At 35.2% G+C, this 25,885-nt stretch overlaps 3 protein-coding genes across 11 annotated transcripts in view; all 3 read left to right on the top strand.

Moving 5' to 3' along the window:
* LOC125845020 (protein SRG1-like) overlaps positions 1-25,885 on the top strand; it is a 110,603-nt gene that overhangs the window by 58,822 nt on the left and 25,896 nt on the right. For 7 of the 9 annotated variants that reach the window (XM_049524405.1, XM_049524403.1, XM_049524404.1 and 4 more), the window contains exon 2: positions 12,589-12,736. Coding sequence is in view for 2 of the 9 variants with exons in the window: in XM_049524396.1 (XP_049380353.1) it covers positions 25,294-25,539 (246 nt within the window). In the remaining 7 variants the exon portion in view is untranslated. Of the gene's footprint in view, positions 1-12,588; positions 12,737-25,147; positions 25,540-25,885 lie in introns of those variants that run through there. The other 2 variants (XM_049524398.1, XM_049524396.1) reach the window with 2 other exon arrangements.
* LOC125845017 (protein SRG1-like) lies at positions 8,125-9,682 on the top strand. The gene is made up of 4 exons (XM_049524391.1): positions 8,125-8,436; positions 8,615-8,862; positions 8,949-9,276; positions 9,359-9,682. The coding sequence occupies exons 1-4, from the start codon at positions 8,188-8,190 to the stop codon at positions 9,623-9,625; spliced, it is 1,092 nt and encodes a 363-aa protein (XP_049380348.1). The 5' UTR covers positions 8,125-8,187; the 3' UTR covers positions 9,626-9,682.
* Positions 23,483-24,389, top strand: LOC125845026 (transcription factor GTE11-like). Its single transcript, XM_049524410.1, has 2 exons — positions 23,483-23,677; positions 23,918-24,389. The coding sequence occupies exons 1-2, from the start codon at positions 23,498-23,500 to the stop codon at positions 24,155-24,157; spliced, it is 420 nt and encodes a 139-aa protein (XP_049380367.1). The 5' UTR covers positions 23,483-23,497; the 3' UTR covers positions 24,158-24,389.

The raw sequence follows: 25,885 nt of genomic DNA, 5'->3' as shown, positions 1-25,885 counted from the left end.
AACATTGATGGTATATCTAGAGACCATACTGTTTAAACATTGATGACATAATCAATTTGTCATACTAATCATGTTTTAGAAACTCTTTCGCAAAACTCATCTTTTCTTAAAAAGAGATAGTACTCAAACTTCTCAAAACTCTTTTGGAAACCTCAGTTTCCTCTCATCTTAAATGTGAAAACATTTATAAACTTCTTTGGGGAAATACTTAGTTCCCTAATAACTTTTGAGAAATGAACTCAACTCTTGACTCTTGACTTAACTCGAAACTCTTGTCTTAACTGAAAACTCTTGACTTAACTGGAAACTCAATACCCTTTACTCGACTTGAAACTCTATACTTATCTTGGAACTCTATGCTCTTTACTCAACTTGAAACTCTATACTTAACTTGGAACTCTAGCCTTAAAAAGAAGTTATAACGTTCAATGAAGACTCTTAGAGAACCTTAAAGACTTGCTTTGACTTAATTTCTAAGCCTGACTTCTAACTTCACTTGACTTGGAAACTAACTTTCCTTGAATTAGAATTATGAATTCAAGGTGTTTGATCACATGTTATGGAGGGATTCTTGATGTTTAGATGTACTTTGGAGTGTCGGAAACAACTATGAAACATAGGTATAATACCTAGGAACATGCATGAGAAAGTGTGAAAAAAATGGCGGAACTTGGCGTCCTTGGCGCTCTGCAAGGCGCGGAGCGCCAGCCCTTGAAGCTCAGAAAGGGCCTGCTGGCGCTCTGTGAGATGTGCCACGCCAGGGGTAAAACATCATAACCCCTGTTGGGGCGCGCTGGCTGGCGCGACGCCCCAGCCTTTTCCCCCAAAAATCCGACTCTTCTCCTTCATTTTTCCAACTCTAAACCTCCTTAACTTCAAGGTTTCCAACCCCAAACATTTAGAATCATAAATCCCTCAACATACAATAGATTTCAACCCACAACACAAACGGAAACATGCCCAAATCAACAAGGGACTTCAACAACACAATCAACAACATCAACAACACAACCAAACAACTTCAACAACATATCCAATCTTTTCTCAATAATAAAAATGAGTTTGGTGTGTGGGGGAAAGGATCAAATCAACACTAAGAACTCACATACCTTAATAGGGATCACCCCTGACGAAATCCACTACGATCTTGACGAATCTTAGCTTCTTCTTCTCTTTTCTCCTCTTCTTCTCCTCTTCCCTCAAGAACCCTAACTCTCACTCTCACTCTTTTAAAATGAGACCAAATGATCCATAAATCAGCCTAGCACAACCATATAACCCAAAAGAATTGGTTAGTGAAAAGACCAAAATGCCCTTAAAATTTCCGGACGGACTTCACTTCCCTGCCAACTGCCCAACTTTCAAAGGGCATAACTCACTCATACGAACTCGGAATTGCACAAACTTGGTGGCGTTGGAAATATCATTCTACGAGCTTCGCAACCATAACTGGAACTACATCTAACTCATCCTGATATAGGAGTTATGGCTGTTCAAAATTGGCCAAAAACTCACTTTTTTCCCATAGTCAATTTTCCAGATCTTTAAAATTATTTCCAAAAATGAAAATTTCCAACTCTAAGCCTCTTCAATTATTTCACGTTGCTGGATGTTACAGGTTAATTTCAAAATTCATGATCCTTGCATATGCTATTGTTGTTGAACATCTTCTGTAATGGTAAAAATATCCAATCTCTTTCTATTTGTCTGTTCGCTTTATTTTCTAATTATTATATATATAAATTATAAAATATTAATGATTTTGTTATTATTAATCAATTTTTTTTCATTTTTTCAGAAAGAAACATTATCGCTCCAAAATGTGGAAGATCAATTGAACGGCAAGATATTCAACATTCAAATGAAAAGGCAATTCACAAAAAAATTGGATGCAACGCAAAAATTATCCATTTTGTCTTACCTGGAGAAACAAGATGTGATTCATAATCCAATGACATCTACGACAGTCAATGTTACAGATGCAAAAAAGCGCACAATTGAACATCTTAGTTCAGGGGAAAAAGAATATCCAAGCATGGCAAACAAATATAATCCTTCCACCCACAAACATAGCATGGAAATGAAAAATCATCCCATGAAAAAGAATTAAAAGGTATTTGAATTATTTTGTACATATTTTAAAACTTCATCTTTGCAATTGACTAATATAAATGGGATTATATTTATTTTATTTGACTTCGATTCAGTCTCTAGACACATTTTCTTTTATTGTTTTGAATTGCAGTTGGAACACTTTTTGCTGTGGTTCTTGAAGTGGTTTTTTTGGAACTCTGTTGTTGCTGCCACTGGATGTTGTGTTTTGCAAGCTTTTGATATTGCTATGTGGATGCCTTATGCCCTGTTCTTTTGTAGAAATTGAAAATATTTTCTCCTCTGATAACAGGTTAGTTAAAAGTTATCTTTTTACAAGTACTCCATTTATCAACTTAAATGAAAATATATTCTTTTTGGTGTTATGATTATTATTATTGCTGAGAACTATTATGTTCATTTTTAGTTCCTAAAAGATGATGTAACTTTCCTCTATTGATCTTATTGGAATAACCACCTTAAACTGATAGAATCAAAAACTACAATACAAAATAACAATTAGTAATTAAAAACTTGTGAAATCAAACCTATTTGGTAGAATTGTTTGCCTATTTTGATTTATATGACTATTAGACCAATCTCTTCAGTGATTTCTCCTTGTTGATTTGTTTGAATTTTTCCTTATGGCTTACATTGATCATAGGAGAAAACTTTCGATTCTTCCTTTAAAGAGTCAAAATCAAGCGCTAGCTCACAACTGTGCCTTTCTCAACTTCAGCCAATCAGTGTCTGTTGTATCTCCACCATTTTATAAATTTTGTGACCCATATGCTTTTGCCAACTGATCCTACACAAGTCAAATAATAGGCATATATGTGGCTGACAACTTAAAATTAAGGAAGTCAAATTTATCAATGCTTAAATTTGCTCTTCATGTTAGTTACTGTTGCGGCTTGTATATATCAATGCAATATGACAGCTCTTTCGAGTAATGGTAATTAAAGCAACCACTTAAATAAATCTTTTTCCATCAATGAAGCTTCCCTTACAATTGTTTAGTATATTAAACTCTCGTATTTTATACTCATTATTCATCTGTCATGCCCCGAGCCTACACCCTGGGCGGGACCGGCACCCGGAGACCATTGCTGGCCCCAGGCGAACCCTTGGCCTGGCTTTCTTAACTCAGCGGAAACCTGACTCAACAGAATAACTTAATGCAATGCAAGTTTACACCACAACTTAACTTATACAAATCTGGCCACAACGGCATCTCGAATCTCAAAATAGATATTTACATATATACACAGAAGAGAGACTCAAAACTAACTGACTGACTGTCTATGAAGCCTCTAATATACTGAGATGGACGTTGGGACATACCCCGTAACATCCTAATAGAACAAAACTAAGTACACAAAATAATTAAGTCCTCCGGAATGCAAGGAGGCTCACCACTGACTCTAGAGTGCTCAGCTGGATCAACGACGTGCAGGATGCTGATCCGAGGTACCTGTATCTGCATCGTCATAAGATGCAGGCCAACTGGCATCAGTACATGGAATGTACGAGTATGCGAGCTGGAAACTAAGCAACAAAGGCTAGAAGAAAATCTGGAAGAAACTGAAATTGCTTACCTGGCTCAACTCAACTCAACCTAACTGACTTTTTCAATATAAGGCAAATTTTAAAGCAAGTGCGATATAAAGAAAGACTGCTTTAAACATGCTATAAACTCTGNAAGAAATGATTTGTGAAAAGACCAAAATGCCCTTAAATTTCCGGAACGGAATCCCTGCCAACTGCCCAACTTTCAAAGATCATAACTCGCTCATACGAACTCGGAATTGAGCAAACTCAGTGGCGTTGGAAAGATCGTTCCACAAGCTTCGAAACCATAACTGGAACTACTCCTAACTCATCCTGAGCTAGGAGTTATGACTGCTCAAAGTTGGCCAAAAACTCACTGATTTCCACACTTAGCCAAATTTTCAGATTTTTGAACTTAGCCAAATTTTCCAGATTCTGGACTGCCAAATTTCCAGATTTTAAATTTTTCCAAAAAATGACTATTTCCAAATTTCAAGCTTTTTCATATTCATTTTTAAATTGTCGGATGTTACATCTTTACTCAACTTGAAACTCTTAACTGAACTTGAAACTTTTGACTTAACTTGACTGGAAACTTGAGCCTTAAATGAAGTTAAAGCATTCAATAAAGACTCTCGAATAACTTTAAAAACTCACTTGAACTTGCTTTTAAACCTCGCTAGACTTGACTCTAACTTCCCTTAACTTTGATCCTAACTCGCCTTGAATTGGATTATGGATTCAAGACATATAATTACATGTTTATAGATGAGTTTGGGAGGTTTAGAAACACTTTGGGGTGTTGGAAACAACTAGGGAACATAGGTATAACACCTAGGAACATGCATGAGAAAGCATGGAAAGAATGGGAAAACTTGGCGCTCTGAGCGGCGCGGAGCGCCAGACCAAAAAGTTCAGAGAGGGCCTGCTGGCATACTGAGAGGCGCGCCGCCCCAAGGGGGAAACTTCAGAACCCCTTTTGGGGCGCGCTGGCAGGCGCGACGCGCCGACCCCTTGCCCAGAAAACTCGACTTTTCTCCCTTGTTTCTCCAACTCTAAACCATCCCTACTTCAATGGGTTTAACCCCAAACACTAAGGATCATCAACCTCTCAACATACAATAGATTACAACTCAAATACACAACCCAATCATGTCCCACAACCAACAATAACTTCAACAACACAACTAACAACATCAACAACAACTAACAACTTCAACAACAATTCCAATCTTTTCTCAAATCATAAAAATGAGCTTGGTGTGTGGGGGGAAAGGATCATCCAACACTAAAAACTCACATACCTTGAAAGGGATCACCCCCGACGAAAATCCACGATGATCCTTGACGGAAACTTGTTGATCTCCTCTTTCTTCTCTTCTTCCTCTCCTTCTTCTCTTCTTCTTCACTCTCAAGAACCCTAACTCTTTCTCTTTTAAAATGGGAAAAAAATGATCCAAAATCAGCCTAACACACAATATAATCCCAAAAGAAATGGCTAGGGAAAAGACCAAAATGCCCTTAAAATTTCCGGACGGATTCCCTGCCAACTGCCCAACTTTCACTGGCCATAACTCGCTCATACAAACTCGGAATTGAGCAAACACAGTGGCGTTGGAAAGGTCATTCCACAAGCTTTACAACCATAACTGGAAATACTCCTAAATCATCCTGAGCTGGGAGTTACGATTGCTCAAAGTTGGCCAAAAACTCACTGATTTTCACACTTGGCCAAATTTTCCAGATTTTGAATTTTTCCAAAAATGACTATTTTCGAATTTCCAAGCTTTTTCATAGTTATTTCAAATTGCCGGATGTTACATCATCCATATGTAAAAGCTATAACTTTCACATTTTTCTCTATGATATTTTAAGTTTCCAAGTTCCATTTATTGTGATCGCATTGCACTATGTGTAATTAGACAGGTTCTTATTGAAAACATTTAGTTGTGGCTTAGTTGGTTAGTTTCCTTCAATATCAACTCTTCTTACAATTTTATTATTGTGCATGTATGTAATATTGTCAAAATGAAAAAGAGTCTTACTATTGACACAATCACGCCACTAACTAAACAGTGAACGTGCAAAATAATGTTTTTCCTTGTAAGTTTTGTTACTACGAACGCCTAAAGAAGAAACTCTTATTTTTAACATTTATTGTTCTAAAAAGGTGTGTGCACTTTCTGTTATATGTGCTGCTTTATGAAAATGTAGAGATGTGTGTTGCTTTTCAAAACCACCTTAAACAAGGAAATGAAGAAAACAAAAGGCTTTGAAAAAGAAATTTTCAATTAATCTTGATATTATAATCCATGAAACTTTTACAATGTATTGGCTGGTAAAAGTTAGAATCTCTTTTCCCTGTGATAGTTCCATGCCTTGGCCTCTTCAAAAGAAAACAAAACATTTCTCATGCTACTAGAAAGGACTTCATGCAGGGTAGGGCATATTGGAGTGGTGCTGATCAGTCATTAAGAAGTAAAAACGATAGTTTTGTTGAATTCGTAGTTCTTGGTGGCCTCACTGTTTTATTTTTACAAGTAAGTAATGTGCCATTTACTTTCAAGATACGTTCAATAAAAATCATCTTTACGTAAATTATCATTGTTTCTATTGTCAGCTTATCTACTACAAAATGGATAACAACAACATTTCTTATGTTGTTGTTGGGAAGGAAAGAATATGTGAGTTTGTTGAGAGTTAAATGTCTTGGCCATGTGGTTTATAATGCTTTTGTTATTACCATTACATTGTTTGTTGTTGTTTTTAGTGCCTATATTGTCAGAGTTAGATTAAATTATTTATAAATCCTAGACTTGCTAACAGATATATCATGTGCTGTATAAACTATGTGATTCTGTGCTAACATTTAATCCCTCAATTTTAATGTAACAGGTGATTTTGATTAAAAAAAAAAAAATGGTCCAGAAGATCCAAGCATGAAAGATGCATCTATTTTTGTCTAATTTAAAATAGTATGTAAATGTATGTAATTAGCACTCCCACTTATGAAAATGTTAAAACTATGTAAGTATCTCACTTCAACATTCAGTAGTATGACATTCACATGAATATATAATGAACAAATTTGGCAGCTATAATGTGTTTAAATTAGTAATTTTTTTCATTGAAATATATTTTAGATCCATTATAAATTATACATCGGGACTGTGTTGTTGCTCATGCCACTACTTTTCTGGAATGTACAGGGAAAGTAGCCACAATGTTTTCTGCCTAACATGTATTCGTATGAGCATAGCATGGCAAATATTAACAATTGAAGAGTATTTAGAAGACACATGTCTGCAGTAAAGTTGTTTCTGTAATGGGAGAAATTAGTTATATAATTGCACTTTGAAGTTCATGTGTTTTAAGTCTATTAGATCTGACATTTGTAAAAGATACATATGGCTGTAAAGCAGCATAACTAATGCAATGATCTGTTAACTTTTACACTATATACTCTTATTATGTCATTTAACAACATGAACCATTTATTTCAATTTTATGCCTCAATTCCCAGGCTGATGTCTTTATTCTTCTCTTAGAAGTCCCTTTTTACCATTTATAACATGTAAATGTCCGGTGAAAAAATTGTACTTAAGCAGCTTGTTCTTTCGCTTTCATTTCTAGACTCCCCTCGAAAATTTGGAACCTGTTCTAATAGTTTTTTAGTTTTCTTGTTTTTTTTCTTCTTTCTAAACTCTACATTTTTTATTTTATCATACCTATTCTGCCTGTGTAAAATTAATTATAGAAAGTTGTTTCTATTAAAAAAAAATTATTCATTTAATTTTTAAAGAATAATGACAAACTGTGCTTTACAAGTAGATTTTCTGTCATGCATTCAATATCAATGTAATAATAATCGATTGCCTTCTTATTATGTATATATTGATAAACTTTGAATAAGGATACTAAATTGTGAATGTTTGCCCAACTTAATATTGAACTAATTGTTGAAACTTGAAAGAAAAATAATAGTGCCTCTCGCTTGTATCGTATTACATGTGGATTCTTTTATCGTGCAGATTAAGAAATGTAATTCGTTACTAAAATTATAGACATTGTATTTTTTGAAATTACAGTTATTTAAAAATACTTTTTACCATGTTGGATTTCAAATATATTTCATAGTAAATCAAACAAAAGTAAAATTATGATAAAATTTTAAACGTTGAACCCGTGCTTAGCACGGGCAACGCTCATCTAGTATTAATAAAAAATAAATCCAACCCTCGCCCAAAATCACCTGAATATAGGTGACTAATTAGGCAAAATGTTAACTAACGATTAGAAACTGTATGTATATTTTATTTATTTTTTAAAAATAATTGTATGTCTATTACCAGATGGACCCCGTGTTTCCTCATGTATATCTTCTTTTTTTCAAGAAATAAACTAAAATTGAGATAAGATGAACATATTCTAAACAAATAAACATACCCATTATTTTATTTATATATATAATACACGTAATTATTTCACATCTCAATAAGTTTACTTTCAAAAACAAGTTCTAAAAAAAACAAAAAAACTTCATCAATGGAAGAAGGAAAGTCGAGAAAGCTAGGTGGTTCTCTGAAAGTCCCTAACGTTCAAGAACTTGCAAAGCAACAACTAGCAGCCGTTCCACCACGATATATACGTGATGATATTGAAAATCAATCATATTCTTCCATAGTAATATTGCCTCAAGTTCCAGTTATTGATATGAAAAAATTGCTGGAAATTGATGATGATTCGGAGCTCGAGAGGCTTCATCTTGCTTGCAAAGAATGGGGATTTTTCCAGGTTCATTTTTTGTTTTGATGTTACAGAAATGTTGGAGTTGACTTGTTTAGCCATCAACAGTACAACCACTTGCACCCGACAATCTATTATTGTATCGACCATAGCTGTTAGTTTTAAAATAAATAAATGTACCTTCGTGTCCCATGATGATATCGATTTTTAAAAAATACATGTGCAGTTGGTGAATCATGGAGTGAATTCATCATTGATGAAGAAAGTAAAATCGGAAATCAGAGCATTTTTCGATCTACCAATGGAAGAGAAGAAGAAATTTGAGCAAGAAGAAGGAGATCTCGAAGGATACGGGCAAGCTTTTGTTGTATCTGAAGAACAAAAGTTAGATTGGGCTGATTTACTTTACATGATCACTCTCCCTACTCATTTGAGAAAACCTCACTTGTTTCCAAAGCTTCTCGTCTCACTCAGGTAGGATAATATATAACTGATCAGTTTACGATTAAATATTTAGTGAATCTTTTTTCTACCTTATGCATACAATATGTAAATTCAAGGGATGCGTTGGAACAATACTCAACAGCACTGAAGGAACTTGGTATGAAAATTCTGTACGTAATGGCAAGAGCTTTAGGGATGAAAGCAGAGGATATGAATGTGCTATTTGAAGAAGACGGGACACAAATGATGAGAATAAATTATTATCCTCCTTGTCCTCAACCAGAGCGAGTAATGGGGTTATGCCATCACACTGATTCTGTTGGTTTAACCATACTCCTTCAGGTTAATGAAACTGAAGGTCTTCAAATTAAGAAAGATGGTGCTTGGATTCCGGTTCCATATCGTCCTGATGCCTTTGTTGTTAACATTGGAGACATTTTAGAGGTGAGAAATAAGTGTGTTTGGTATGACAGAAGTCAATTTGTGGGTCGGGAAATATAAAGCTCTGTCAATTTTGTTTTTGCAGATTGTGACAAATGGAATTTACAAGAGCATTGAACATCGAGCCATCGTTAATAAGGACAAGGAGAGGATCTCCATTGCTACATTTCTGAGCCCTAAATTGAATGGAGATTTAGGTCCAGCAGCTAGCCTCCTCACTCCTCAATCCCCTGCACAATATAGGAGGATTGGAGTGGCCGATTATTTTAAAGGATTTTTTTCTCGAGAGCTCGTTGGAAAATCATACATAGATACTCTAAGGATTGGAGATGGAGATCATGGGAGCAATTGATCAATGTTGCATTTGGATACCAACAGCTTGTTTAATAATTTGGATGGATTTTTTTTTTTAAGAATATAATATTTGAATAAATTGTGTCGTTTGTTGTGATTAATAATATCCTCGTTGTCTGATTTTAATGTATCTTATCATATAATGACCAAGAATTTTATGGAAATGTCCTCAATATTAGAGGTGCAAATCGCAAATCACTCTATATAACATGTTTTTAGGATTTTGATTACTCCATTTGTTTCAATTTAATTATGGAAGAAGTAGAAGTTAATTGATATGAAAAGATTGATCAACACTAATGATTATGACTCCATGAGGAGTGTTATATTATGATTAATAAATATTTAATATATTAGATATTTTGTATTAACATTTTATTTAGTGTAGGAGTAAAATGGTAATCTAACTTTATATTTGAAGCTTTACACTTTTAGTAATATATGATATATGATGATATGATGTTTTTTTTTAATTGAGAATAAAATGTTCTTTTGTTGTAGTATTATATTGGTATGAAGGAAATATAAAATTTGAGGCTACATTTTTTGAGCCCCAAATTGGATGGTGATTTAGGTCCAGCACCTAGTTTTCTCATTCCTCAATGCCCTGCACAATTTTGGAGGATTGGAGTTGCTGATTACAAACATATTCACTATGCATCGTTAGTTTAAAATCAATCAAGAATATTATTTACCTTGTTAAACTTCGTATCAAATCATAACTAAACAATTAAATTAAAACTCAGGAGTATATATGAAAAATAAAATTGATTTTTTTGAAGTACAAACCATCCTAGANGTTGTCTGATTTTAATGTATCTTATCATATAATGACCAAGAATTTTATGGAAATGTCCTCAATATTAGAGGTGCAAATCGCAAATCACTCTATATAACATGTTTTTAGGATTTTGATTACTCCATTTGTTTCAATTTAATTATGGAAGAAGTAGAAGTTAATTGATATGAAAAGATTGATCAACTCTAATGATTATGACTCCATGAGGAGTGTCATATTATGATTAATAAATATTTAATATATTAGATATTTTGTATTAATATTTTATTTAGTGTAGGAGTAAAATGGTAATCTAACTTTGTATTTAAAGCTTTTCACTTTTAGTAATATATGATATATGATGATATGATATTTTTTTTTTATTGAGAATAAAATGTTCTTTTGTTGTAGTATTATATTGGTATGAAGGAAATATAAAATTTGAGGCTACATTTTTTGAGCCCCAAGTTGGATGGTGATTTAGGTCCAGCACCTAGTTTTCTCACTCCTCAATGCCCTGCACAATTTTGGAGGATTGGAGTTGCTGATTACAAACATATTCACTGTCCATCTGTAGTTTAAAATCAATTTAGGAATATTATTTACCTAGTTAAACTCCATGTCAAATCATAACTAAACAATCAAATTAAAACTCAGGAGTATACATGAAAAATAAAATTGATTTTTTTGAAAGTACAAACCACCCTAAATTTTTAGTAGAGCTTTCTAAGTTTTTAGTATTTATTATGTCTAAGAAGTGTGTAAATGTTCTAGACAATTCTATTTATAATAAATCATAATATAATCTACATCTTGTAGTAACTAGAACCATCTTACACAACTCCTAAATAGGAGTGAACTTAGTTATTTGTTATCATTCCAAAGAAAACATCTCAAGCCAATTCTAGTGTGTATAAAAGCATTGAGCACAGAGCAATTGTAAACTCAATAGTGTTATATTTGTCTTTGGCAGATAGTAAGCAATAGTGTATATAAAAGCATTGAGCACGGAGCAATTGTAAACTCAAATAAAGAAAGGCTCTCTGTTGCAACATTCTCTATCTTCAACCTTGATTCCGAATTAGGACCTGCACACACAGCCTCATTGGACCGAATAATCTTCCAATTTTCCGAAGAGTTGTCGTGCGAAAATATTTACAGGATTATTTTGCACGAAAACTTGACGGAAAATCATACCTTGATGTCATGAAGTTAGAGGCGGGTAATGGAGAATCCTATGTAGCATTTGATATATAAGTTACTCTTACCATTGAAATTTGGAGTTCCCCTGTTTGATTACTATAAATAAGAGTACTCTTCATCAATTTCATTTTATGTGACAGTTTTTTATTTATTATGGAGTTAGCTAGCTAACCTCTAATTAATATTTCAACTTCTATGTAGGAACAGAATAATTAGTGTTTGAAAATGCCCACTAACTACTTTTGCTAATAGCTAATTTCATATTAGCTAACTATTTTTAAATTAAATAATTAGACTATAATAATAAATAATTAAGAAAAAATACTGTAAGTCACAAGTTTATTTTTTATGCTTCTAGTATGTTGTACTCATCCATGTTCTTCAGGATACTAATGATGTGAACTCGGAAGTTTCTGAGAGGAAAACCAGTAAGTTTTAACAATTGAATAGCGTAGAATATTTAATTAGAGAGCAAATTTTTAATTGAAATAAAACTATATTAAAGATGATAAAAGGGAACCTGAGATATAATATGTACAACAAGTTGGATGAAAGGGATAATATATAAAAAACGGAAACTAAGTAATACCTAAATTGAAACAGAACTAGATGTTGATTTTTGATAATTTCAGCGTTGCAGCATGTTCATCTGAATTTGGAATGTCCTAATTGTGAAGATGGCGACAGAGTCAACAGTCAAATAGAGTTGCTGAACAGCTCTGGCGGCTATGTAAATCTGGTACCGGACGATTATACAATGACAAAATGTATCTATCGTCACATATATAAAAATTAAAAATTTCCACTACTATTCTTTTGGAAGACATTGATTAAACCCACACCCAAATTAATAGTAATTTTTCAAGTTTGCAACAAGAGCAAATGGAGTCAACGCCGGAAAAATTGAACTTCGGAAATTCTCTGTTAGTATCAAGTGTTCAAGAGCTTGCCAAACAGCACCTAACCAATATTCCGTCCAGGTATGTCCGCCCACAACAAGAATCTCCGGTCATATCTTCCGGAGCATCAGTTCCAGTTATCGTTCTTCAAAAGTTGATTTCAGGGGATTCCATGGATTCTGAGCTGCAAAAGCTTCACTCTGCTTGACAACAATGGGGTTTCCTACAGGTTTCATTTTCTTTGTAATTTTGTTTATTTATTCCGGTGTGTTTGTTACAAATGCATTTTATTTGCATTGAAAATGATTATTAGTTGACTGACTGTTTAAGAAATTAACTCACATATTGTTGAATGTTAGGTTATAAACCATGGAGTGACACCTTCGATCCTGGAGGATTTCAAGAGAGAGGTTATTGATTTGTTCAAACTTCCAATTGAAGAAAAGAAGAAACTATGGCAACAGAAAGACAGCTTTGAAGGTTTCGGGCATATGTTTGTTGTATCGGAGAAGCAGAAGCTTGATTGGAGTGACATGTTTGGCATAATAACTCTTTCTCCTCATATCCGCAAAGTGAACTTGTTTCAGAAGTTGCCCTCGAAGCTCAGGTGCTCATCTTCATACTCTCTCTCAGGACATGCTTACTGTAACAAACCCAATAACAAGGCCAACACAATTCAAATTCAAACAACTGACAAATCTATTTCACTAACTCGTAATTGGAATTACAAAGGAATTTAAGAACTAAATGGAAATTAAAGAACACCAGTAGAAGGAAGGGATGGGAACAGTGGCGGATCTAGGATTTAGAGTCCGTGGGTGCCAAATAGACTTATCGATTAACAATTATAAAAAAATAATAATAATGTGCCAGCTGTTTTTCCTTAAAAAAGTGTTCTTGGAGCCTTTTTTTTCTTTAAAAAAAAAGGCAGCAAATTTCCCAAAAAAATAGGTACAAATGGGATTCGAACCCGCAACATCAGCCTTCTAAAGTTGCCCTCCTACCGTGGCACCACAAGCCAGCTTTATTCTCTGGGTGACACGCTTTATATTTATACAATATTATATATATATACCTATGTATATATAGAGTTTCCGTCGAAGTTCGGGGGTGGCGTGGCACCCCCACACCCCTACGTAGGTCCGCCACTGGATGGGAAGCAGAGACTCAAAGAAAAGGGATGAGAGGACTAGACATTTTTCTCAATAATTTGCATAATCCCTAACTCACATATCACTACCCTTTTTGATGGAACCGTTTCATGCCCACTACTCAACCCTGATTCCAAATTAACCTGGCCCTATTGCTCGTTCTCGGCCCAATATCTCTTGTCAGCCCAATAACAACTTGTATGACATTAGTATCTACATTGGGCTGAACTCGGTTGATAACACTTAGACAATCCCCTTACTCGGTTGAGTGACAGTTTGAGAAATTAGCTTGTATATTGTTGAATGACAGGTTATAACCATGGAGTGACACCTTCGATCCTGGAGGATTTCAAGAGAGAGGTTATTGGTTTGTTCAAATTTCCAATGGAAGAAAAGAAGAAACTACGGCAACAAGAAGACAGCTTTGAAGGTTTTGGGAATTCATTCATTGTATCGGAGGAGCAGAAACTTGATTGGAATGACATGTTTAGCATAATGACTCTTCCTCTTCGTATCCGGAAAGTGGACTTGTTTCAGAAGTTGCCCTCGACTCTCAGGTGCCTGTCTCCTTTCTCTATTATTTTATTCCAGAGTTCATTACTTCAAGAGTTAAAAGTGTCAAAATCACACCTAAATTCTTGAGCTTCATATTTAGACTATTGAGAGTGTAAGTTTTCTACCTGAAATTCAGGGGCATTATAGAAGCATACTCGAATGAAATCAAGAGCCTAGCAGTGATCATCATATGTCAATTGGCAAAGGCTTTAAGGATAGATGAAACTATAATGAACATTCTGCACCTCTACTTGATTTAAGTCTCCCAAAAATGGCATACAACATTTGAGATTGCAGATTGTCAGATTTTTCTTCTACTTTGATAATTTTGATGTAGATCTGATAAATACATTAATGCGTACAAATAACCATTATTTAAGATAACATTGACATAGAAGTTACAACTTACAAGTATGAGACACTTGCCTCGCAGCTTACTCCAACAATAATTTTACAACTTTATATCAAAGGCAGAAGCAAATCTTGACAACTTAATAACATTGTTGTAGTATTATAGCCATTGATAAAATTTATCTAATCATTTAGTGTATTTGTATTGTTTAAATTTCCAAGTTGTTGATGAGTTCAAAGAAGTGAGGGAAAAGAATATTGGAGAGAAGTACATATCCCAAACATAGCAACTAAATTCTCTAATTGAAAGAGATAATGAATATTGTTGTAGCATTATAGCCAGATTCAATGATTATTCTGCAAGGGAAAAAAAGTACTTGTTTACTAATTAAATATGAAGATTGTCTTATGAAAAAGCAAATTAAGTAGTTCAATAATCTGATGCACAGTGATGGTGCCGGAATTTTTTCGAGTAGCTGATAGATTTTTGGGATATGAAATGAAAGAACAATAATTTGATGAAGATACAAAAGACTATTTATAATATTATTTGTTATCAGTAAGCTTATAGCATTATTACTACAAAAATTATATAAAGCATTTTGATTAACTAAGCCATGAGCACACAAATATATATCAACAAGAACTGAAGTTTGTGTTCCATTGAAGTGAGGAGTGTTGACACCCAATTTTGACCCTCCTCGAAAATAATTATCATCGAGCTTCTTCAATTTCAAATGATTTCAAATAATTAGTTTTAGAAAATTAAGAAAAAACAAGATAAAATAAAAATACTTTGCAAGTTATTTTAAATAGTTCGTCACTTATTTATAATTTTTAAATAATATATATGTTTTATATAATTACATATATAATTAGTACATTTTATGAATATTCGAAAATCGTTTAAATTTTTTTTTTTTTTTTTTAGTTTTACTTAAATATTTTGTTAAGTTAATTAGTAGTTTTGTTAAACCAAGAGGCAAGTTGATGTAACCACAGATGAGTTAGTAGTAACTCAAGCTGTTAAGAAGTGGTTAGAAGTTAGTTAGCTAGTTAGTTAGAGTGACAGCTAAGAGGTTTACTAATTGAAGCTTAATTCAGATTGTATAAATACTATTGATGTGTAACTGATTCATTAAGTTGGAGTTTATGTGAATTGAGATTCTCTTTCAGCTTCTTCTTTTTTCCTCTGCTTTGCCTCTAGAACATTCACAGCCATGAATGTTAACATGGTATTAGAGCCTCGATCTGCAAGAAGGATCGTCTAAAGCTCAGTTCATTAGTTTCAGCGTAGCAGGAAGATACATATCATGGTAATGGATGGTGTAAACACTGATCCTGCGTCTTCTTCTGTTCTAGGCACAAATCGAGCTGTGATTGATCACAATCACCCTCTGTTTCATCATCCAAATGATACTCCAGGTAGTTCTCTTGTTTCTCTTCAGCTTACTGGATCTGCAAATTATGCTCTGTGGAGCAGATCTATGAAATTAGGTTTGCTAGGAAAGAGTAAACTAGGATTTGTCGATGGAAGACACACTAAAGATAAGTTTGATGCATCCTTACATGATCAATGGGAGAACGTGAATGCTGTAGTGTTGTCATGGATCATGAATGCTGTGAAATCTGATCTTCTGAGCAGCATCATCTATGCTTCGAATACTCACAAGGTGTGGCTTGATTTACAGGAGAGATTTGATACTATTAATGGCTCTAGAATATTCTATCTTCATAGGGAGATCGTTGCTCTTACACAAGGAACTCAGTCTGTATCTGATTATTTCTCTAAAATGAGAACTCTCTGGGATGAATTTGATGCACTCATGCCATGTCCAGGGTGTAATTGTCCTGAATCTCGCAATTACTCTCAACACTGTGGTTATCAGAGACTTTTACAGTTTCTCATGGGCCTTAATGAAACATATGCTCAATGTAGAAGTCAACTTTTAATGGTGTCTCTGCTTCCTACTCTAAATAAGGCCTACTCACTGGTAATTAGTCAGGAAAGTCAGAGATTCATAGCTAGTTTATCACCAGTAAGTCAGGTAGCTGATTCTATTGAAGGAGCAGGTTTCTTCAGTCATAAAGTAGGAACTAGAGTAAATAATGATAGGAATACCTACAGCGGAGGTACCATGAATTCAAGGAGAAACTTTTCAGGAGGAGGCTCCAGTTCTGGAGGAAACTACTCAAGCAGGATGCCTCCTGCAAGTGGAGTTAGACCACCAAAGAAAAGCTCAATCATATGTGAGTATTGTAACTATAATGGTCACACCAAAGAGAAGTGTTACAAACTGATTGGGTATCCACCTGAGTGGCCCTCATCTAAGAAGAAAGGAGTGTCTGCTAATCAAGTAGGAAGCTATGGTCATTCTGAATCCGGAGTGAATTGTTCTAGTGATTCTGAGACAGCAGCTCAATGCAATCTAGGAACTACTCAAACCAGTGCAAGTTCACATGGTTCCCTTCCTCCATATTTCACTCAAGAGCAATACTCTCAGATTATTCAGATGATTAGCAAAGGTAATGAGGAGACAGTTCCCACTCAGACTGCAAATGCAGGTATACAGACTGCTTCCCTTTCTAATAATGTAGATACTAGTTGGATAGTGGATACAGGTGCATCCAATCATATGACCTCAAATTATCATCTGCTATCTCATTATACTGAGGTTTCAAATCCTGAGAAGAGCAAGGTTTATCTACCTACAGGAGGGACAGTACAAGTATCTCATACTGGCAGCTCCCATGTTTTAAATGATATGGTCACTAATGTTCTATTCCTACCAGATTTCCAGTTTAACTTGCTATCCGTTTCCAAGTTGACTAAGGAATTACAATGCTCTGTGGCATTCTTTCCTAACTTTTGCTTGTTTCAGGATCTCTCCACTGGCATGGTGAAGGGGATTGGTAGAGAGAGTCAGGGGTTGTATGTGTCGAAGGACAACACTGTCACTCATTCTCAACAGTGTTCTTCTTATAGCTGTGCAAGTTCTATTAACCAAAGGTCTGATTCTGGCAGTCTATGGCATAAAAGATTAGGCCATGCTCCCCTGGAAGTGATCAAGAAGCATGAGAGTCTTCAACATTTAGTCCTTGCAGATCATGTATGCACTGTCTGTCCTTTAGCTAAACACACAAAATTACCTTTTCAGATTAGTAGGTCTAGTTCTAAGTCTTCATTTGATATGTTGCATTGTGATATATGGGGTCCTTATAGAGTTCCCTCTCATAACAACAAAAGATACTTTCTCACTATTGTTGATGATTACTCTAGATACACATGGTTGTTTCTGCTGCAATTCAAGTCTGAAGCTATTGTTGTTCTACGAGATTTTCTTACAAGAGTAATGAATCTGTTTTCTACCACTGTTAAGGTGCTACGAACTGATAATGGTTGTGAATTTTTTAGCACTGAATTTCAACTTCTTATGTCTACTCTTGGCATTTTGCATCAGAGTTCCTGTGTCTACACCCCACAACAAAATGGGGTGGTAGAAAGAAAACACAGAACTATACTAAATGTAGCCAGGTCTCTTAGGTTTCAAGCTGGAGTACCCTTGAAGTTCTGGGGGGAATGTGTCACTATTGTTGTTTACATCATTAATAGAGTGCCCTCGAAATTGTTACATTTCAAGTCCTCTTTTGAACTTCTCTACAAACATCCTCCTTCCCTATCCCATTTAAGGGTGTTTGGGTGTTTGAGTTATGCCTCCACCACATCCATTTCAGACAAATTTGCTGCTAGAGCAATTCCTGGTGTCTTCATGGGATACTCCTCCACAAAGAAAGGCTACTCCATCTATGATCTTCAGTCCCAATCCTTCTTTGTCAGTAGAAATATAGTGTTTCATGAGTCCATATTTCCTTTCCTTCATACCAAGTCTCTTGGTTCTCCTATGTTTCCTGTTCTGCAGTTCTCTAATCTGGAAGTTCCTTCTAGTAGTCCTTCTCCAAGCCCACCACCTCCTCAGCCTATTCCTCAGCCTATTTCTCAGCTTCCACCACAAATCTCCTCACTAGTTGAACCACGAAAATCTACCAGAATCAGACATCCTCCCAGCTGGATGACTGATTTTGTTACTCCCTCCTCTCACACTTGTATCTATCCCATGTCCTCTTATGACTCTTATTCTCATCTTTCACAATCGTATAAACATGCCCTCCATGCCTACTCCTATATCTCTGAACCTTCCTCTTTCCAGCAAGCTTCCTCAGATCCATCTTGGGTACAGGCTATGCAACTTGAAATAGATGCTTTAGAACTCAATCACACCTGGTCTGTTGTAGAACTTCCTCCTGGTAAGGTTCCTATTGGCTGTAAGTGGGTGTACAAGGTGAAATATAAATCTTCTGGTGAGGTGGAAAGGTACAAGGCTCGTTTAGTAGCAAAGGGTTATAGCCAGCAGGCTGGTATAGATTACTCTGAGACTTTTTCTCCTGTTGCTAAAATGGTCACTGTCAGGTCTTTAATAGCACTTGCAGCTTCCAAACAGTGGTGTATTTTTCAGATGGATGTCCATAATGCTTTTTTAAATGGTGATTTGGTGGAAGAGGTGTATATGCATATTCCTGAAGGGTTTGCCAGACAGGGGGAGTCTAAGATGGTCTGCAAACTTCATAAGTCATTGTATGGACTTAAACAAGCTCCAAGACAGTGGAGTAAGAAACTGACCGATGCTCTTATTCAAATGGGATTCACTCAAAGTCATTATGATTACTCGCTGTTTACCAAGAAGTCAGGAGAAGAGTTGGTGATAATTCTAGTGTATGTAGATGACTTACTAGTTACTGGAAATAATCTGGTCTTGATCAATAAAGCAAGGGAAGATTTGAAGCTCAAAGGCTGGTTGGCAAACTCTTGTACCTAACAATGACCAGGTTGGACATAGCTTTTGCAGTTCAAGTCCTTAGCCAATACATGCATTGTCCAAAAAGATCTCATATGGAAGTTGCACTGAGAGTTGTAAGATATATCAAGGGCTCACCAGGAATGGGCTTACTGATGCCATCTCAAGCTACTAGTCAACTATTTGCCTATTGTGATTCAGACTGGGGTGCTTGTCTGGAAACAAGAAAATCTGTTACTGGGTATTTGGTGAAGTTTGGTGGAGCTGTAATCTCCTGGAAGTCCAAGAAACAGGAGACTGTGTCAAGAAGTTCAGCTGAAGCTGAGTTTAGAAGCATGGCTGCATGTACTGCAGAACTAACTTGGCTGATAGGGTTGTTCAGAGAATTGGGAGTGCATATTAAACAACCTATAGACCTAATGTGTGATAGTAAAGCTGCAATTCAAATAGCAGCAAATCCTATATTCCATGAAAGAACCAAACATATTGACATTGATTGTCACCTTGTAAGAGAAAGAATCACTCAAGGCATGATTAGAACTGATCATGTATCAACAGAAGAGCAACTGGCAGACATACTTACAAAAGGCTTGGGAAGATCTCAACATGAATATTTAGTAAGTAAAATTGGACTTAAGAACCTGTTTCAACCATCAACTCGAGAGGGGGTGTTAAACCAAGAGGCAAGTTGATGTAACCACAAATGAGTTAGTAGTAACTCAAGCTGTTAAGAAGTGGTTAGAAGTTAGTTAGCTAGTTAGTTAGAGTGATAGCTAAGAGGTTTACTAATTGAAGCTTAATTCAGATTGTATAAATACTATTGATGTGTAACTGATTCATTAAGTTGGAATTTATGTGAATTGAGATTCTCTTTCAGCTTCTTCTTTTTTCCTCTGCTTTGCATCTAGAACATTCACAGCCATGAATGTTAACAAGTTTATATTTTGAATCATTAGTTTATTAAGTTAATTATTTTATTTCGTTAAGATTAAGAAGCTCCTTAATTAATTTATGAAAAATTCATCTTGTTTAAGTGTTGATCAAATCCACCGACTAAATTTCAATCGAAATTCAATTGGTTATTATGGCAATTTTAGCCAATTTCTTCAACCCAATTGCAAGATCAAACACTTTGGGCCAGCTCCTCCAACCCAATCTCTATAATCCAGTGGCCCAAATTCAATACCCACTAACCCATTCCCATACATTACAACATACAACAATACATACAATTCCAAACAACATCACATACGTACAACAACTTCAACCGACCCCTCTGCATCTTCTTCTCCAGAAGTCGCGACCTAGCAGCACTGGCCCAGCGAGAACAAAGCCCAAATCGCAATTCAATCCAGCAAATCGACCCGGAACCGGTAGTCCAAAGGCGCCAACGACATCTTCCCCACGTCCCTCTCCGTTGTACGATTTGAGCAGAGAAAAGCAAGCACGCGTCTATCCCATTTCCTCTTTCGGAATGGGACGAAACTTCAGAAAAACGATGTTTGGCTTAAATGGTGAAAAAAATTGAGTTTTGAAATCGGAAGGGGCCCTCTTCTGTCTAGATTTTGACCCGAATTCCCCCCNATCAGCCCTAAAAATCCCTATATGTATTCCCCTTTTATTCGCTATTGGGGGGAGGTTTTTTTTGGCTTTGGTTTTTAGGAGCGAACAAAAAATTCTATTTAAGAAGTTTGAGTATTTCTTTGGTAAAAAATAAAATAATTTTTTTTTTTGGTTGTTCTTCGCTGAGAGACGTTTGGAGAGAAATAGCCATCAAGATATAGCTAATATAAATATATAAGAGATATAGGAGGTACAACTGAAACGGAAGAGAGAACCATTTATCCGAGTTTCACCCACTTCTGCTTGTTTGTCAGATTTTCTTTTAAGGCTTTTAGGTTAAATTTTACAAAAAGTTATAAATATTTATAAATATTCATTTCAAAGAGTTGAGGTATGTAACCAGAATTTTAGAAAAAGTAAAAAAAAAAATTAAATGAAGTTTTTGAATATTAGCAAAATCCATTTTTTGAAAAGACAAATATAGTTGCTTTAGTATTTAACAAAAATATTTTAATACATGACCGTTATATCTATTTATAAATGCTTGGTTGTACAGCCCAATCAAAATATGGTTTTCATTAGCATTATTATTATTATTTTAAGGGTGAGTTTTAATACAGTTTATGTGTTCTTTCTGTTATCTAGGAGGATGACAGATTTTTCTTTTATATATATCTATTCGTTGTTCATGTGTCTTGTTGCTAGTCATCATATTAATTTGTTGTTGGAAATAATCGGTGTGCTCTCTTAATTACCTCCTTAAGTTGTGGGGTTCTTTATAATGTGACTAAATTTGAGTATCCGGGTTTAGTGGTTATCACTCTCTATTGGCATATTTGCTCATAAAATAAGTTGGTTAGTATTTGTTTGTTGTGGATCTTACACGTTAAAATAGTAATTTAAATAATTGTCACTTTATTTTTAGTATGATGGGTCTTCATTGTCTTTGGAGTTGGTATCTTTTTATCTAGATCTATGTCATTTTAATTCGATAGAGTTATTTGTTATATTTTGTTTAAGGGCAACTATGATTTGTTTTAAATATATTATAGTTCTGTTATTGTTTATTAATCCTTATCTTCTCAACTTTTATGCATGTGAAATTTGTCCGAGTTCACTACGAACTCTTATCTTCTTCCCTTGCATTTCGAGAGAGCCATAAAGGAGCAATCTCCCTTTTCGAGTCAGTTAGCCATTAGAATCGATGAACAGGTCCCGACGTCGAGAATATGCAACGGATTGGAGAGTTGAAGAATTGGGCCAAATGCCCGCTCTTTATTTCAAAATTGTGGTCGAAAAATTCAAACCCCCGAAAGACGGCCATTTTGATTTAACAACTTAACTAAATCAGTCATCGTTTAACAAAACTTAAAGAATAAATGTTGCAAATTATCTCACTTANCCCCCCCCCCCCCCCTTTTTCCCTTTTTAAAACGGTTCTAACTATAAATTTTGCAATTCAAGTTAAGGTAAATTATTTTAGCCAAATAATTAATTACCGGATAATCGCATATTAGCGGGCATTTCAGGTGCTTTCAAACCCTTCCCGAAATGCTAATATAAACCCCGAACCCCTTTAATTATTTTCATTAGATTTTCTGTTTTTAATCTTTTGAAAAAAATCAGTTTTTTTAATTTCCCTTTAAAAATTAAGTGGCGACTCTTAAACCAGTCTAATTATATTTTTTAATAAAACAAGGAGCAGAGATACATTCCATATATTGCACAAGTAGAGGAGAAGCAGATTTCACCAACTTATTATTTAAATCTATTACTCCATGATATAGAAGAATCCTTGTAAGAAAAAATCAGAAACTTACTTGACTATTAAGTTCAGGATCACCTAAATGTCTTTATTAGTTCTGATTCTCACAATTGCAGAACATAATAACATGTATAAATTTCATATTAGGAATAAGAATGAACATGTATAGAAAACATCATGCCGACCTTGTTCTGAACATAGAAGTACTCAGACATCACCCTCGTGCTTTCTTCCATGTAATAAATAATGTAATTTTCCACCGATGAACCCCTGGGCCCTTGATACTTTAAGATATCTTTTGCCCAAGTCACATGCTTCCAGACCAAATATGTAGTGCTTTAGTTGCAAAAGTGAGGAAGTAGAAAGACTGGAACTCATAAAGAAGCTATGTGAAGCGTAAGTGAAGTTGCAGAATATTAACTTTCTAAGAACGTAAGATAATTAAATGTAAACAAAAATAGAAAAATACTTGTTGTAAGCTATTTTGGTTTCACTTTTGTTTTTTATTGGAAAAATCTCGAGTTGAACCAAAAAGTTGAAGATTTTAATTTCTCCATCAGAAACCAAACTTAAAGAATCAAAACTTTCGTGGGGCATTTGGATTAAATCTATGTGTTGAGAGGCTTTAGTAGTCGACGGCCTCTTTTCATTTTATCACTCTTTTGGTGTCATTATATGAGTTGATAAATCTTATATTTTGAGAGATAACGAGCAGTACATATCTGTATTATTGCAGTTCAAGTTTACTGTACATGATTTCCTTTATTTGGATGCATGCTGTTTCTTTGACAGAACCTTGGGTGTGTGCAGAGAAAGCCCACATTGAGGCAGAACTTAAAGCTTCTGAAGTTGCCTCTCGAAGGAAGGCAGAGGCTGATTTAAAGTTGCAGCGTGAGAGACAACGGGAAGCTGCTCGGATTGCTCTTCAAAAGGTTTGTGCTTATTGTTGAAACTGCGTACCGTTCTCCTGCATCAAAACTCTCCTTGCTCATCCCCTCTGTTAAGCATACCTCCCTCTCCAACCGCTACACCCCTTTCAAAAAGCAAAGAGGAGGAGGGAGGAATAACAAATGAAGAGAACACCCCCCCCCCCTCCCCCCGCGTGATTAGGATATAACTGGCAGCTTCCTTTTCTTTATCCCTGTCTGACATTCTGATTGCTGCATGAACAGATGGAAAGAACAGTTGAATTTGAAGACAATCTGAAGATACTAAGAGATCTAGAGAAACTATGTAAATGCTGTTCAGAAGCTGAAAATTTGAGTGGTAATGGAGATGGATTCACAATCATATTGGGGGAGAACCCTCTGGAAAGGCTTGGCTTATGCATCAAAGAGGACTACTTATATGATGATGAAGATGAAGATGCAATATTGAGTGGTGGAGATTGGGAAGATGGAGAGATCTTGTAATAAGAGCGCATTTTTGTGAAACGTTTCTTGTTTATACTAGCCTGCTTCTCCTTGTGTATATGCACCGGTTTTTATCTCACCCTTAATCCAGTTTCATAGGAGAGTTAATGTAATAACTGCATATATCTGATTTTTTTTTTTTCAGTTTGTGGTATATACCAACTGGTAGGGGTTTGTTACTCATAATAAACCAAGCATTCAGAAAAATAATCCCAGGTGTATTATAATTCTACTGCCCCTTAGTGTGAAAATTCATTTAGGTAGATGCAGCGAACATGATAATGAGTAAATAGGCTGAAAAATGTCCTTCAAATATATAGCATTTGTTCTTCAGTTTGGTCTAATTATGTCTCTTAATATATGCCTATATTTCTCGTAGAACCCAATGAAGCATAATTTGAACACTAATGTGGGGGTGTTGTTGTGGACCTACCCACATATATTTAGGGTATATTCAGTCTAATTTAGTTCCAACGGCAATTATGTAACATAATAATATTTGTCACCTATTTAAGGCATAACACATTTTGGTGGTCTTGCAGTTGTAATTTTAAATTTTCACTGTAATTACCCAGAAGATGCTCTGTTTCATTATATGTGATGATGTTTGACAGGGTTTAAAATGTTAATTTGACGGGGAAGAAACTGCATTTATTGTTAAATTTTGATTAGTAAATACAGTTGATGAATACTTGTAAATAATAAAATTTGTACAAGTGGAAACAATGTAAATTAACATGAAACAGATTGCGTACTTACATTAGGAATAATCTTCATTCCTAACTCTATGATTTTTGTTCTACTAGTATTGCCTAGCTGATGATGACAACTAAGATAAAGTAATATAAACTATACATACATACATATATATATATATATATATAAATAAAATTAAGTAAATGTGTTTGAGTGTAAGGGACGTCGGAGATTCATTTTCTATTGATATCTTTTTAGTCGAGCTCGTCCCGCCAGCCATGCTTAGCTGGTGCATTTACATATTTCATTTGTGGGCTATTGTATTTACCCGTGGCAACCGCCGGGGTTCCCGAAAAAAAGAGGGAATCTACACCTAAACAAAAGGATTCTATTGGTCTTGGATATTTGGATTTGGCTGTTCGTTTTCATCGAGTGAGCAAATGGAGTCAACGCCGGAAAAAATGAACTTTGGAAAATCTCTGTTAGTTCCAAGTGTTCAAGAGCTTGCCAAACAACACCTAACTAATATTCCGTCCAGGTATGTCCGCTCAGAACAGGAATCTCCGGTCATTTCCGCCGCAGCATCAGTTCCAATTATCGATCTTCAAAAGTTGATATCAGGGGATTTCATGGATTCTGAGCTTCAAAAGCTTCACTTTGCTTGCCAACAATGGGGTTTCCTACAGGTCTCTCAATTTGCTTAATTCCTTTTATTTTCGTGGCTTCCTTTATTATTCATAAACTGAGGCTTATTTTTTTCTTTATTATTCATGACAAGTTAGGTTATAAACCATGGAGTGACACCTTCGTTGTTGGAGGAGTTCAAGAGAGAGGTTATTGAATTGTTCAAACTTCCAATGGAAGAAAAGAAGAAACTATGGCAACAGGAAGACAATCATGAAGGTTTTGGGCAGCTATTTGTTGTATCAGAGGAGCAGAAACTTGATTGGAGCGACATGTTTTACATAACTACTCTGCCCTCTCATATCCGGCAAATGGACTTGTTTCAAAAATTGCCTTCAAAGCTCAGGT

Source organism: Solanum stenotomum, chromosome 11 (genome assembly GCF_019186545.1).
Source record: "Solanum stenotomum isolate F172 chromosome 11, ASM1918654v1, whole genome shotgun sequence".
NCBI classification, from domain to species: Eukaryota; Viridiplantae; Streptophyta; class Magnoliopsida; order Solanales; family Solanaceae; genus Solanum; species Solanum stenotomum.
The sequence above is the reverse complement of the archived record's forward strand: the minus strand, read 5'-3'. Positions and strand labels throughout refer to the sequence as shown.